The sequence below is a fragment of the Plutella xylostella genome, chromosome 28, assembly GCF_932276165.1.
Source record: "Plutella xylostella chromosome 28, ilPluXylo3.1, whole genome shotgun sequence".
NCBI classification, from domain to species: Eukaryota; Metazoa; Arthropoda; class Insecta; order Lepidoptera; family Plutellidae; genus Plutella; species Plutella xylostella.
The window spans coordinates 3,449,859-3,461,915 of record NC_064008.1 but is presented as its reverse complement, the minus strand read 5'-3'; the positions used below and the strand labels follow the sequence as shown (position 1 = coordinate 3,461,915).

Here is a 12,057-nt window from a genome sequence, read left to right as displayed (position 1 = left end):
ACATTTTATCTAACGGTTCTACCAGGCTGGATTTCGCCCTAATCGCTCTTGCACCGACCAAATTAACACTCTCCGTATCATACTTGAACAAGCATCAGAATGGCAGAGGGAGGTATACCTTACTTTTGTCGATTTCGAAAAAGCTTTCGATACGTTGAGATGGTGCAGTTTGTGGTCCCGCTTACTATCCGTGGGTGTCCCGAGTAAGATAATACATCTCATAAAGGCCATTTACAAGAATTACTCCTGTAAAGTGACACATAATGGCCTAATCTCGGAGGATATCGCCGTGCACGCTGGGGTCCGTCAGGGCTGTCTTTTGTCGCCCTTGCTCTTCCTAATAGCGCTAGACGGAATCATGCAGAGAGTAAGCAGCAACAGTCGACGTGGAATTGAATGGGGAACCTTCAGTGTATTGGAGGATTTAGACTACGCCGACGACCTCTGCCTGCTAAGCCACACACATGCACACATGCAAGCCAAGCTCGATGCTCTCAGCCAAGAGGCGGCGAAAATAGGCCTGAAAATTAACATCCGGAAGACCCAAGAGATGCGAACAGGTGTGCAGAATATGACCCCGCTGCAGATCGGTGGTGAGGCAGTGGAACGCGTTCACAAATTTACCTACCTCGGCAGCGTTGTCTCAGAAACAGGAGGTACAGAAGAGGACGTCATTTCGCGGATTGCCAAAGCCCGAGCTACTTTCGCGCAGTTGCGACCAATATGGCAATCACAAAAGTTAACCAGAAGAGTCAAACTGAAAATATTCAGGTCAAACGTTAAGTCCGTGTTGCTATATGGTTGCGAAACTGTAAGCCTATTTTCCACTGTGTAGTGGGTGGTGGAATTACAATAGGTGGGAAATAAAAATATCAGAATGTTATACAATTATTAATATTTATTATGTAGAAATTATATAAGAGTGGAGAAACCAAAGTTCCACCACTGCGTTTCACGCCACAGGGGTAGAAGGATGGTATTAACCACAGAGAAACTCTTATACTACTTAAATGAGACCAGGGATTAAGTCCTTATAATTGTCTGGTTGAAGTACACAAGGTATTGCAAGGAAATTATATAAGAGTGGAGAAACCAAGGTTCCACCGCTGCGTTTCACGCCACAGGGGTAGAAGGATGGTATTAACCACAGAGAAACTCTTATACTACTTAAATGAGACCAGGGATTAAGTCCTTATAATTGTCTGGTTGAAGTATACAAGGTATTGCAAGGAAATTATATAAGAGTGGAGAAACCAAGGTTCCACCGCTGCGTTTCACGCCACAGGGGTAGAAGGATGGTATTAACCACAGAGGAACTTCTATATTACTTCAATGGGATAGCAGTTTAACGTTAAGGCCCCGTAACCGAAGGACGTTGATAGCCTAGCGCCTACAAAACGTTCAAAGTGCAATTTAGATACTACTGCCCGTTCTATCGGGGCTCCCTATGAAGAAAAAATAATAAAATAAAGGTTTTAACCCGCTAGAGTCCACCCGGGTGCTGCCTTTGCAATCCTACATTCAGCAGCGGCGTTAGAAGGCTGATGCCGCTGAAGATTAATGGAAATCCTAAGGAAATTCCTTAGTATCCGCTCAACGAACATACAACGGCCAACCTGGACTGCCGGACGAAGCCAGGACAGGAGCTCCGGACGGCTCGTGGCTCGCTGACGGCTCTGGTCACCAACGACACCTTCTGGAATCGCGAGAAACAGCCTTGGGTCAAGGATGGGTCGGTAAGGACAGCGAAGGCCTAGCTAACATGTCTCAAGTGACGTGTCTTGAATGGCCCCTGGGTATTTCTAACCTAAAACCTACGGTCAATCACTAATCAAACAATTATGGGAAGGTTAGAGCTTGTCTCAAAGGCGGTAGCTTTGCTGTTTAAACGTGACACTTGCAAAATAACCTAATTGACACGTGGAAGGTCATGGCGCTTACCTTGGAGGTTGGGGTCAGGTGACACGCGTCTGGCAATCGCACGCTTCACCGGGCAGGATTGAAATTGCTGTAAAAGAAATACGCGAGAGTTAGACGTTGCTACGTGTAGGGATGAAGACAAGGCAGATGGCTTTCGAAATCCAAAGTCATCGGAAATCGAATAACAACGAAATGCTAGTTTACTCACTCGGCAATTCTGGTTAGGTACACGTGGTGTGATGCTGCGTGGGTGTCTGTGGCACGTATCTGGTAACTGCAAAGAAACAACTTAGTCAGAATCTATCTCGTAGACCAATCAGATAACCTGAACCCACGATCGAAATACTCACCAGGAAATATGAAGCAAGGAACTTGGTACCAATACGGCCTGTGCCACGCGGACCGGGAAGAAAAATCTAACCACACACGTTCTACTCGAGACGTTCTGACAGAGAATGGCTCGCCTCCTTGCCAGTTCCGAAAAAGAAAAAACCTTCACCGGGATGCCAGCTCATCGTCGGGTCCAGCTCACAAAACTACTCTGTGGCCAGTCAACACCATCATTGTTCTGAGCGTCATATCGCCACTGACCACTGTCCGATGACGATCTAGCACGAGTTTTCTCAAAAGACCACAGACAACAACTGAAACTATATCCTGTGTGTCGAATTTGACAGCTGATACTTGACAAGACTAACAAAGTAAACAACAAACATAATGTTTATTGTAAACAATAAACGAAATGTTAAGTTACAAAAATAATGGTGTTACAGTACCCCCGTCCCCACCAGAATTTTTCGAGGGTACGAGAAAAATTCAAAGATGGCCCTCCATCTCTAAATCCTAAACACCTAAAACAATCGGAATATGTGGGTCACTCACGAACTCAGTAAAGTCCCTAAGCAATGAGGTAAACCCTGAAATAAATTAAATGGAAAAAGTCTCAAAAAAAACTACCGACGCATAGTGAATGAGTCCTTGGCATTGTTGGCTTACTCAATAGAGTAAGTCAACACACACAAAGGTGGCCTCCGGAACTATTTACTGACTTTGCAACACAACGACGCATAGTGAATGAGTCCTTGGCATTGCTGGCTTACTCAATAGAGTAAGTCAACACACACAACGGTGGCCTACGGAACTATTCACTGACTTTGCAACGGATATCCTTTAAATGGCATTCCGCTTGCCTACCGTTAACATCTTCCAAAAGATAGACCAGGTTTGACAGTTTTTGTATCACCTTACACTTCTCGAACTTCGGGGCTAGCTTAAGAGCTATAAATTTATCGGCGTCACTACGGTTATGTGTCCGCCTCCAAACAAAATCCCCGGTGTTGTAACAAGCATCACGCCGGCGACGGTTATAATAACGGGCATTGCGACTATGAGATTTTTGTAGTTCTGAGTCTACTCTCACGAAAACCTCTTTGAGTCCTCTCAACTTCTGCATGTACTCCGATCGAGAGCTTAGCTGTATGTCGTCAATGTCTTCGACATCTCCGTAGACACGTCCATCCGGTACAGCCTCACGTCCATGTACTAGCATAAATGGGGAGAAACCCGTTGTATCGTTGACTGCTGTATTCATGGCGAACTGTATTTCTGCAAGGTGACAATCCCAAGTTCGGTGATCCGACCCTACCATTGTAGCGATGGCGGTAACGACGGTCCTATTATAACGCTCGACAGTGTTAACCTGAGGAGTGTAAATAGGTGTGTAGTGGACTTGGGGGATATTATACTTGAGGAATAAGTCCTTTACTTCATGCCCGATGAATTGGGGTCCATTATCTGCAATTACTGTTTGTGGAATACCATGCACCAAAAAGATGTGGTCCTCCAGAATCCCGGCGACATTTTTACTAGTGGCACGGCGGAGCGGGAAGAGTAGACAATACTTGGTAAAACAACATACTACTACCAGAAGGTGTTCGTGTTGTTGTCGCGACCGTGGCAGTGGACCAACTAAATCCATGCTGATGCACTGGAATGGGCGACGACAAACTTTGGGCTCACCCATCAAACCTGGAGTGAGTTGGTTTTGATGCTTGTAAGATTTACAAATGTCGCATTTGGCCACATGATCCGCTACATCGCCGTACATGCCAGGCCAAAAGTAGCGGAGTCTTAAACGCTTGTATGTCTTTTCAGCTCCCATATGGGCCCCCATGGGCGTGTCATGGTTCTTTATAATAACATTCAGTCTCTCTTCCGGCGGGATTACTTCCTTCCAGTCGAAGTCGCTCGTCAAGGTTGAGTTGCTTTTGGTATACCGATACAGCCTACCTTCGATGATCTGGTAGTTAGGGCATGACTGGGGTCGTTTTAGACACCGGGAGAGGATATTTGCGTACCAAGAGTCATTATTGGAGGAAACAACATTCACGGGCACTGCACGAGACAGTGCATCAGGTACCACATTCTCCTTCCCTTTCCGATGTTCGACGGTAAAATTGTAAGGAGACAAACGACAACCCCAACGTTCCAGTCTTCCAGTGGGGTTTTTTAAGTTCAAAAACCATTTCAAACTCGAATGATCAGTGATTATCCTAAAAGGTCGACTACCCTCCAGGTAAGGACGAAAATGTTCTACAACAAAGACGACCGCTAACGCCTCTCTTTCTGTAGCAGAGTAATTCCTTTCTTGCTTATTAAGTGAACGGCTGCAATAAGCGACCGGGTGTTCCTCACCATTCACAGCCTGGGTCAGCATGCCGCCTACTCCGAACTCCGATGCATCGGTATGGACCGTGAAAGGTTGGGAAAAATCCGGACACGCCAAGACTGGAGCGGTCGTAAGAGCTGTTTTCAACTCATTAAATGCGATTTCTGCTTCCGGGTTCCACTGAAAAGAAGGTGCCCCTTTTCGCGTCGATGTCAGGCGGTTCAAAGGCGCAGCAACATGGCTAAAGTTCTTAATGAAACGTCTGTAGTAAGATGCGGTACCCAAGAAACGCTTCACATCTTTGCGGTTCTGCGGAGTAGGAAACTCGACTATAGATTTTACCTTGTCAGGGTCTGTGCGCAGGCCCTTTTCATCTACCACAAATCCGAGGTACTTTAGCTCTCGCCGGAAAAAACAGCATTTTGATAAGTTAATCGTCAAACCTGCAGATTTCAAGCGTTCCTGCACTTTATGTAGCAACGACAGGTGCTCCTCAAACGTGGAGGACACGACCACGATGTCATCTAAATAGATAAAGATCTTCTCGCCACATTCCGGACCAAATAATTTGTCCATGAGTCTCTGCTGTGTCGCTGGAGCTGAAGTAAGACCAAAGCACATCACTTTGAATTGAAACAACCCACGAGCAGGAACCGTAAATGCTGTTTTCTCTTTCGAATCCTCGCTTAAAGGGATTTGCCAAAAGGCCGCCTTTAGGTCAATAGAACTGAGATACCTAGCGTCCCGGAGTTGGTCAAGGATACTATGGATGTAAGGCAAAGGGTATGCGTCGTGTTTTGACACCTCGTTCAATTTGCGACTATCCAAACAAAACCGCAATTCACCATTAGACTTCGGCGCCATCGTGACTGGACTATTCCATGGACTACTGCTTTTTTCGATAACATCCAACTCTATCATCTCATCTACTTGGGAGTTGAGCTCCTTCAAGCGTTCGGGGGACATATAATAATATCGTTGTTTAATCGGGGAAGCGTCTCCGGTGTCAATCACGTGGTTTATTAGATCTGTTCTACCTAAACCCATGTTTTCGAAAGAGATGTCCTCAAACCTTTGTATGACCTCATCCGCTGCGGTACGTTCAGAAGGACTCAGCTCATTGAAAGGATGCAAATGTCTAACTTCGTTAACGTGAGAGTTCACCTTCTGTAAAACCTTTCTGCTACTCAAGAGATTCAGTACTTCTGGAGCTATGTTGAAGGCATGCCAGAAATTCATCCCTAGTATCAACTCCGATGTAACAGTAGGAATCGCATAAAATTTCACGACAGCTGACACTTCCCCTACAGTAACTGGTAGAAGGAAAAACCCGGCGACTGTGGACCTTGACCCGTTAGCTGTGGTTATGTAATCTATGTCACCAGAATGCAGGGTTGCTATACTGGAAAAATATGAAAACGTTTTTCCACCCATGATTGAAATGCCAGAACCTGAATCCAGAAGGCCAGTACAAGGGTTGTCATAAATACAAATATCTAAATACGGAAACAAGCTGTCGCCTATCTCTACGACATTAACCGGACCGTATGAAACTTTAGAAAAGAAAGTAGACAAAGACCCTAACCACTGCTTCCATTCTGCTTCATTAAATTTACTTGAGTCAACACCAGGCTGTGAAGCTACAAGCGGCTGGTGTTGGTCATTCAGTTTTTTTGTTGTGGATTACTTTGCTTCCTATTACTTGGCTTGTAGTGGGATCGGCAACGAGGGCATGTTGACAAGGTGACATCCTTCTTACCACAAGAGTAGCATATAATAATGCGTGGGGCCTTGCACGTGTCTAAAGCGTGACCACGAACTCTGCAACGGACACAAAACAGATCTTCTTCAGCTGTGACTACGTTCACTACTGCGCGACTCTTGCCCTGGTAACCCAAGTCCGGGGCTACGGTCTCTGCTGAAACACGAGGTGGCTCCGCAAAAGAGTCTGCTCGGTATTTGGCGTACTCCAGCTGCCTACAGCATTCCTTTAGTTCGTTCCAATCTCTAATATTTGTTAAAGCAAGCTGACTCGTGTAGAACGGCCTAAGGTTACCTCGGACTATTTCCAGCTGCTCTGACTCCGGTACCGGTACGCTGAGCCTAGAAAAATAATTCCGCATTGTGCTTAAGTACTTTATGATTGATTCATCAGCACCTTGTGTCCGCGACCGCACCTCCTGTAATAAACGCCGATTATAATCGAATGGCAGGAACTCTTCATACAACCGAGCCTTAACCTCTTTCCAACTCGAGACCTCCCCCTTGACACCCCGAAACCAAGACAAGGCGTCACCGCTAAAAATTTCTGCGACGGAATTAAACAAGGTCTCCTCAGAGATACCTCGAGAAAGGCAAAGCTCCTCCAGTCGCTGCACGAACGCTTGTACACTATCGCTGCCGTTAAAGACAAGGTTCAGTTTTTGGATCTGTGTGTGGTCCACCTTAGGACATGGTTCCATACACCCTACGACAGGGATATCCTGTTTCCTTTCCTGGCCCTGATAAGCTCTAGAAATGTTCCTCAGTTCGTTGTCCCTAGATTCTAGTTGTGAGAGTAAGTCTCCGAGCATACAAGTCTCCTCCTTATTGACGGCATTTATACGACCTAAGCGGTGATATAAATGGTTTGCTAAGGATTCGCAACGCTTGATGTGTTTCAACTGCAAATTTGGTTTTGAAAGTGAGCTCTGCAAGTCTTTAAGTTTGTTTTTAATTTTTTCTAACTCAGAGGTAACATCTCCCTCAAAGTAGATAACCTCGTCTGAAGGCATCTGCGTAGCTAATTCTGTTAATTGTAATCTTAATTGGTCTGCAGTGGCCTCAGGTTTGACACCTCGGACTGTGGCCTCGTATGTCAATTCATCTTTTAATAAAAGGTTGAAACATATCGGACGTTCCCCCATGGTGTTACAACAATATGGATCTAATCCTTACGGTAGCACACGTTCAAATCAATTTGTGACCCTAGGCTGTATCAACGTTCAATGTAAAAGTCGAACAATAAACACCAATATATTCAAAATAAATGCTTCCCATTAAAGTGTGTTGCAGTAAGTCCAATTACAATATTAAACTTAAGTAAAGTTAAGTTCAAAACTGACAGTTAAAATGATTATGTAAAACACGCAACGTTCAATGTAAAAGCAACAATATGAATCCAATCCCTATGGTAGCACACGTTCAAATCAATTTGTGACCCCAGGCTGTATCAACGTTCAATGTAAAAGTCGAACAATAAACACCAATATATTCAAAATAAATGCTTCCCATTAAAGTGTGTTTCAGTAAGTCCAATTACAATATTAAACTTAAGTAAAGTTAAGTTTAAAACTGACAGTTAAATGATTATGTAAAACACGCAACGTTCAATTTAAAAGCCGAACAATTATACAATAAAATTTATCTTTAAAAGAAAGTATTAATTAATCAACCTAAAAATTCTGTGTTCTTTAGTTGACACAACCTTTGTGATAACACGTTACAAACTATACCTCCCTAGGTGAAACAATACATTAAGTACTAAAAGTTGAGTGTTTAAGTTGAACAGACAATAACAATGTCTCAGCAAAATTGTTTAAAATCAATCACCCACTGTTCAATATTTAATTGTTCAATAATGAATAAAATACAATTTCAACAGAAGGTTTTCCTTTTAATAACGTTTGGAACAGAAGGTTATAAGAATTTAACACAATCCAAACGCACAAAAAAAATATAAGGCCTGTTAAGTCACTATAATAAAATGTTTGAGGTTAAAAAAAAATTCACAACAAAAAATCATGGCCTTATCTCGTTAATAAATTAGAAAACCTTCTGCAGTGATTCTCTGTCAGCACGTCTCGATGACACACACAAAACACACACAAGAAATTATCAGACACTAATTAATTACCACTAATTAATATTCCCCCCGGGTGGACTCAGGCCTGTCTAAGCGATAGATTAGACTATAAGCTAACGGATTAAACTCTGCTCGGGCGCCAAATGTAAGCCTATTTTCCACTGTGTAGTGGGTGGTGGAATTACAATAGGTGGGAAATAAAAATATCAGAATGTTATACAATTATTAATATTTATTATGTAGAAATTATATAAGAGTGGAGAAACCAAAGTTCCACCACTGCGTTTCACGCCACAGGGGTAGAAGGATGGTATTAACCACAGAGAAACTCTTATACTACTTAAATGAGACCAGGGATTAAGTCCTTATAATTGTCTGGTTGAAGTACACAAGGTATTGCAAGGAAATTATATAAGAGTGGAGAAACCAAGGTTCCACCGCTGCGTTTCACGCCACAGGGGTAGAAGGATGGTATTAACCACAGAGAAACTCTTATACTACTTAAATGAGACCAGGGATTAAGTCCTTATAATTGTCTGGTTGAAGTATACAAGGTATTGCAAGGAAATTATATAAGAGTGGAGAAACCAAGGTTCCACCGCTGCGTTTCACGCCACAGGGGTAGAAGGATGGTATTAACCACAGAGGAACTTCTATATTACTTCAATGGGATAGCAGTTTAACGTTAAGGCCCCGTAACCGAAGGACGTTGATAGCCTAGCGCCTACAAAAGGTTCAAAGTGCAATTTAGATACTACTGCCCGTTCTATCGGGGCTCCCTATGAAGAAAAAATAATAAAATAAAGGTTTTAACCCGCTAGAGTCCACCCGGGTGCTGCCTTTGCAATCCTACATTCAGCAGCGGCGTTAGAAGGCTGATGCCGCTGAAGATTAATGGAAATCCTAAGGAAATTCCTTAGTATCCGCTCAACGAACATACAACGGCCAACCTGGACTGCCGGACGAAGCCAGGACAGGAGCTCCGGACGGCTCGTGGCTCGCTGACGGCTCTGGTCACCAACGACACCTTCTGGAATCGCGAGAAACAGCCTTGGGTCAAGGATGGGTCGGTAAGGACAGCGAAGGCCTAGCTAACATGTCTCAAGTGACGTGTCTTGAATGGCCCCTGGGTATTTCTAACCTAAAACCTACGGTCAATCACTAATCAAACAATTATGGGAAGGTTAGAGCTTGTCTCAAAGGCGGTAGCTTTGCTGTTTAAACGTGACACTTGCAAAATAACCTAATTGACACGTGGAAGGTCATGGCGCTTACCTTGGAGGTTGGGGTCAGGTGACACGCGTCTGGCAATCGCACGCTTCACCGGGCAGGATTGAAATTGCTGTAAAAGAAATACGCGAGAGTTAGACGTTGCTACGTGTAGGGATGAAGACAAGGCAGATGGCTTTCGAAATCCAAAGTCATCGGAAATCGAATAACAACGAAATGCTAGTTTACTCACTCGGCAATTCTGGTTAGGTACACGTGGTGTGATGCTGCGTGGGTGTCTGTGGCACGTATCTGGTAACTGCAAAGAAACAACTTAGTCAGAATCTATCTCGTAGACCAATCAGATAACCTGAACCCACGATCGAAATACTCACCAGGAAATATGAAGCAAGGAACTTGGTACCAATACGGCCTGTGCCACGCGGACCGGGAAGAAAAATCTAACCACACACGTTCTACTCGAGACGTTCTGACAGAGAATGGCTCGCCTCCTTGCCAGTTCCGAAAAAGAAAAAACCTTCACCGGGATGCCAGCTCATCGTCGGGTCCAGCTCACAAAACTACTCTGTGGCCAGTCAACACCATCATTGTTCTGAGCGTCATATCGCCACTGACCACTGTCCGATGACGATCTAGCACGAGTTTTCTCAAAAGACCACAGACAACAACTGAAACTATATCCTGTGTGTCGAATTTGACAGCTGATACTTGACAAGACTAACAAAGTAAACAACAAACATAATGTTTATTGTAAACAATAAACGAAATGTTAAGTTACAAAAATAATGGTGTTACAAAACGTGGAAGGTAACCAAACCCATCTCGCACCAGCTTCAAGTCTTCGTGAACCGATGCCTTCGACGCATACTCCGAATATACTGGCCCAATAAAATCTCCAACGACCAACTGAGAGAACGGTGCCACGATACCCTGATCGACCAGCAGATCAAGCGACGCAAGTGGAACTGGATTGGCCACACCCTCCGAAGAAATTCTGACCACATACCCAAACAGGCGATGGATTGGAATCCGCAAGGAAAGAGAAAGCGTGGCCGTCCCAAGCAGACCTGGCGACGCACGGTAGTGGACGAAGCGAAAAAGATCGGGAAGTCTTGGAGTGAAATCAAAGGCGAAGCTCAAGACAGGTTGCGATGGAGAGTCACTGTGGACGCCCTCTGCCCCATCCAGGGGACATAGGATACTAAGTCAAGTAAGTCTACCAGGATTGCTGTCTTGAATTTGGGGTCAATGTGATTTTTTGCCACTGAAATTATGTCATTTTCGAATGAATTCTCGCTGACTTCTATTATGGTTTTTTGAAAATTATCGAATGGTTTTGTGGTTTTTGGTTTCGCTTTATTGATTTTATTGACAATTTTAATGTGAATTTGTCTTTTGAATTTATTCAGGGGGTCATCAGTAGAAGGTATTTCTAAAATGGGATCTTCTACACTAGTGTGAGCTGTAGTTACGGGTAAGTCATTCTGTAAGTCGTCATCGAAAATTGGGTTTTGACTGGGGGCGGTATCAGTTGAAGATTGACTCCGCAATGGTCTTTCATCTGGGGCGGACAAGGTAAGGGATGACCGTCTGGATGATGAACTAGAGCTTATGTTCACAACTACTGACTCTAATTCATTATTATTAATTTCGATCCGAGATAGTGCATCCGCGTTCGTATTATTTTTGCCTTTTTTATATATAATAGTATAATCATAGGCTGATAAGCTGAGTCGCCATCTAGTAAGGCGTGGATTGGGCTCTTTAAGATTCATAAGCCACTGCAACGGCTTATGGTCGATGATTATTTTAAATTTTCTGCCAAAAAGGTAGGGCCGAAAGTATTTAACGGCCCACACAATAGCGAGGAGTTCCTTTTCGATAGTGGAGTAGTTAAGCTCACTATCGTTAAGCGTTCTTGACGCATAAGCTATTGGTCGGTCAGACCCAATTGGTCCCTGCGACAAAATCGCTCCTAGAGCCACGTTACTGGCGTCGGTGGTTAGTAGAAACTCTTTACTAAAGTCTGGGTAGCTAAGTACGGGGTCATTAGTCAGTAAAGTTTTACAGTGTTCGAAACACTTTACGTAGTCGGGTGACAAATTAATTTTCGCGCCTTTTTTCAAACAAGCAGTTAGCGGTTTGGTTAGACGAGCGAAGTCGGGGATAAAACGCCTATAGTATCCTAATAGCCCGAGAAAACCTTTTATTTGTCTGGGGGATGGGATATTTAGTTATTGCCGAAATTTTCACTGGGTTGGGTTTCACTCCCTCGGGTGTAATCACATGTCCTAAATATGGGGTCTCGCGTTTTAAAAATTCGGACTTGTCCATTTGAATTTTGAAGTTAGATTGTCTGAGTCTGTCAAATACTTTTCCGAGGTTAACTACGTGT

At 43.9% G+C, this 12,057-nt stretch overlaps 1 protein-coding gene across 3 annotated transcripts; it reads right to left on the bottom strand.

Moving 5' to 3' along the window:
- Positions 1-883: 883 nt before the first annotated feature.
- On the bottom strand, positions 884-4,618 carry LOC105383144 (retrovirus-related Pol polyprotein from transposon 412). 3 transcript variants are annotated; one of them, XM_048631245.1, is made up of 3 exons: positions 2,129-4,618; positions 1,942-2,008; positions 884-1,696 (listed from the first exon to the last, which is right to left on the bottom strand). In XM_048631245.1, the coding sequence occupies exon 1, from the start codon at positions 4,091-4,093 to the stop codon at positions 3,062-3,064; it is 1,032 nt and encodes a 343-aa protein (XP_048487202.1). In that variant the 5' UTR covers positions 4,094-4,618; the 3' UTR covers positions 884-1,696; positions 1,942-2,008; positions 2,129-3,061. The 3 variants fall into 3 exon arrangements, with proteins under 3 accessions (XP_048487202.1, XP_048487201.1, XP_048487200.1); XM_048631244.1 differs by having other exon boundaries at positions 884-2,008; positions 2,129-2,194; positions 2,271-4,618; XM_048631243.1 differs by having other exon boundaries at positions 884-2,008.
- Between the last annotated feature and the right edge of the window lie 7,439 nt (positions 4,619-12,057).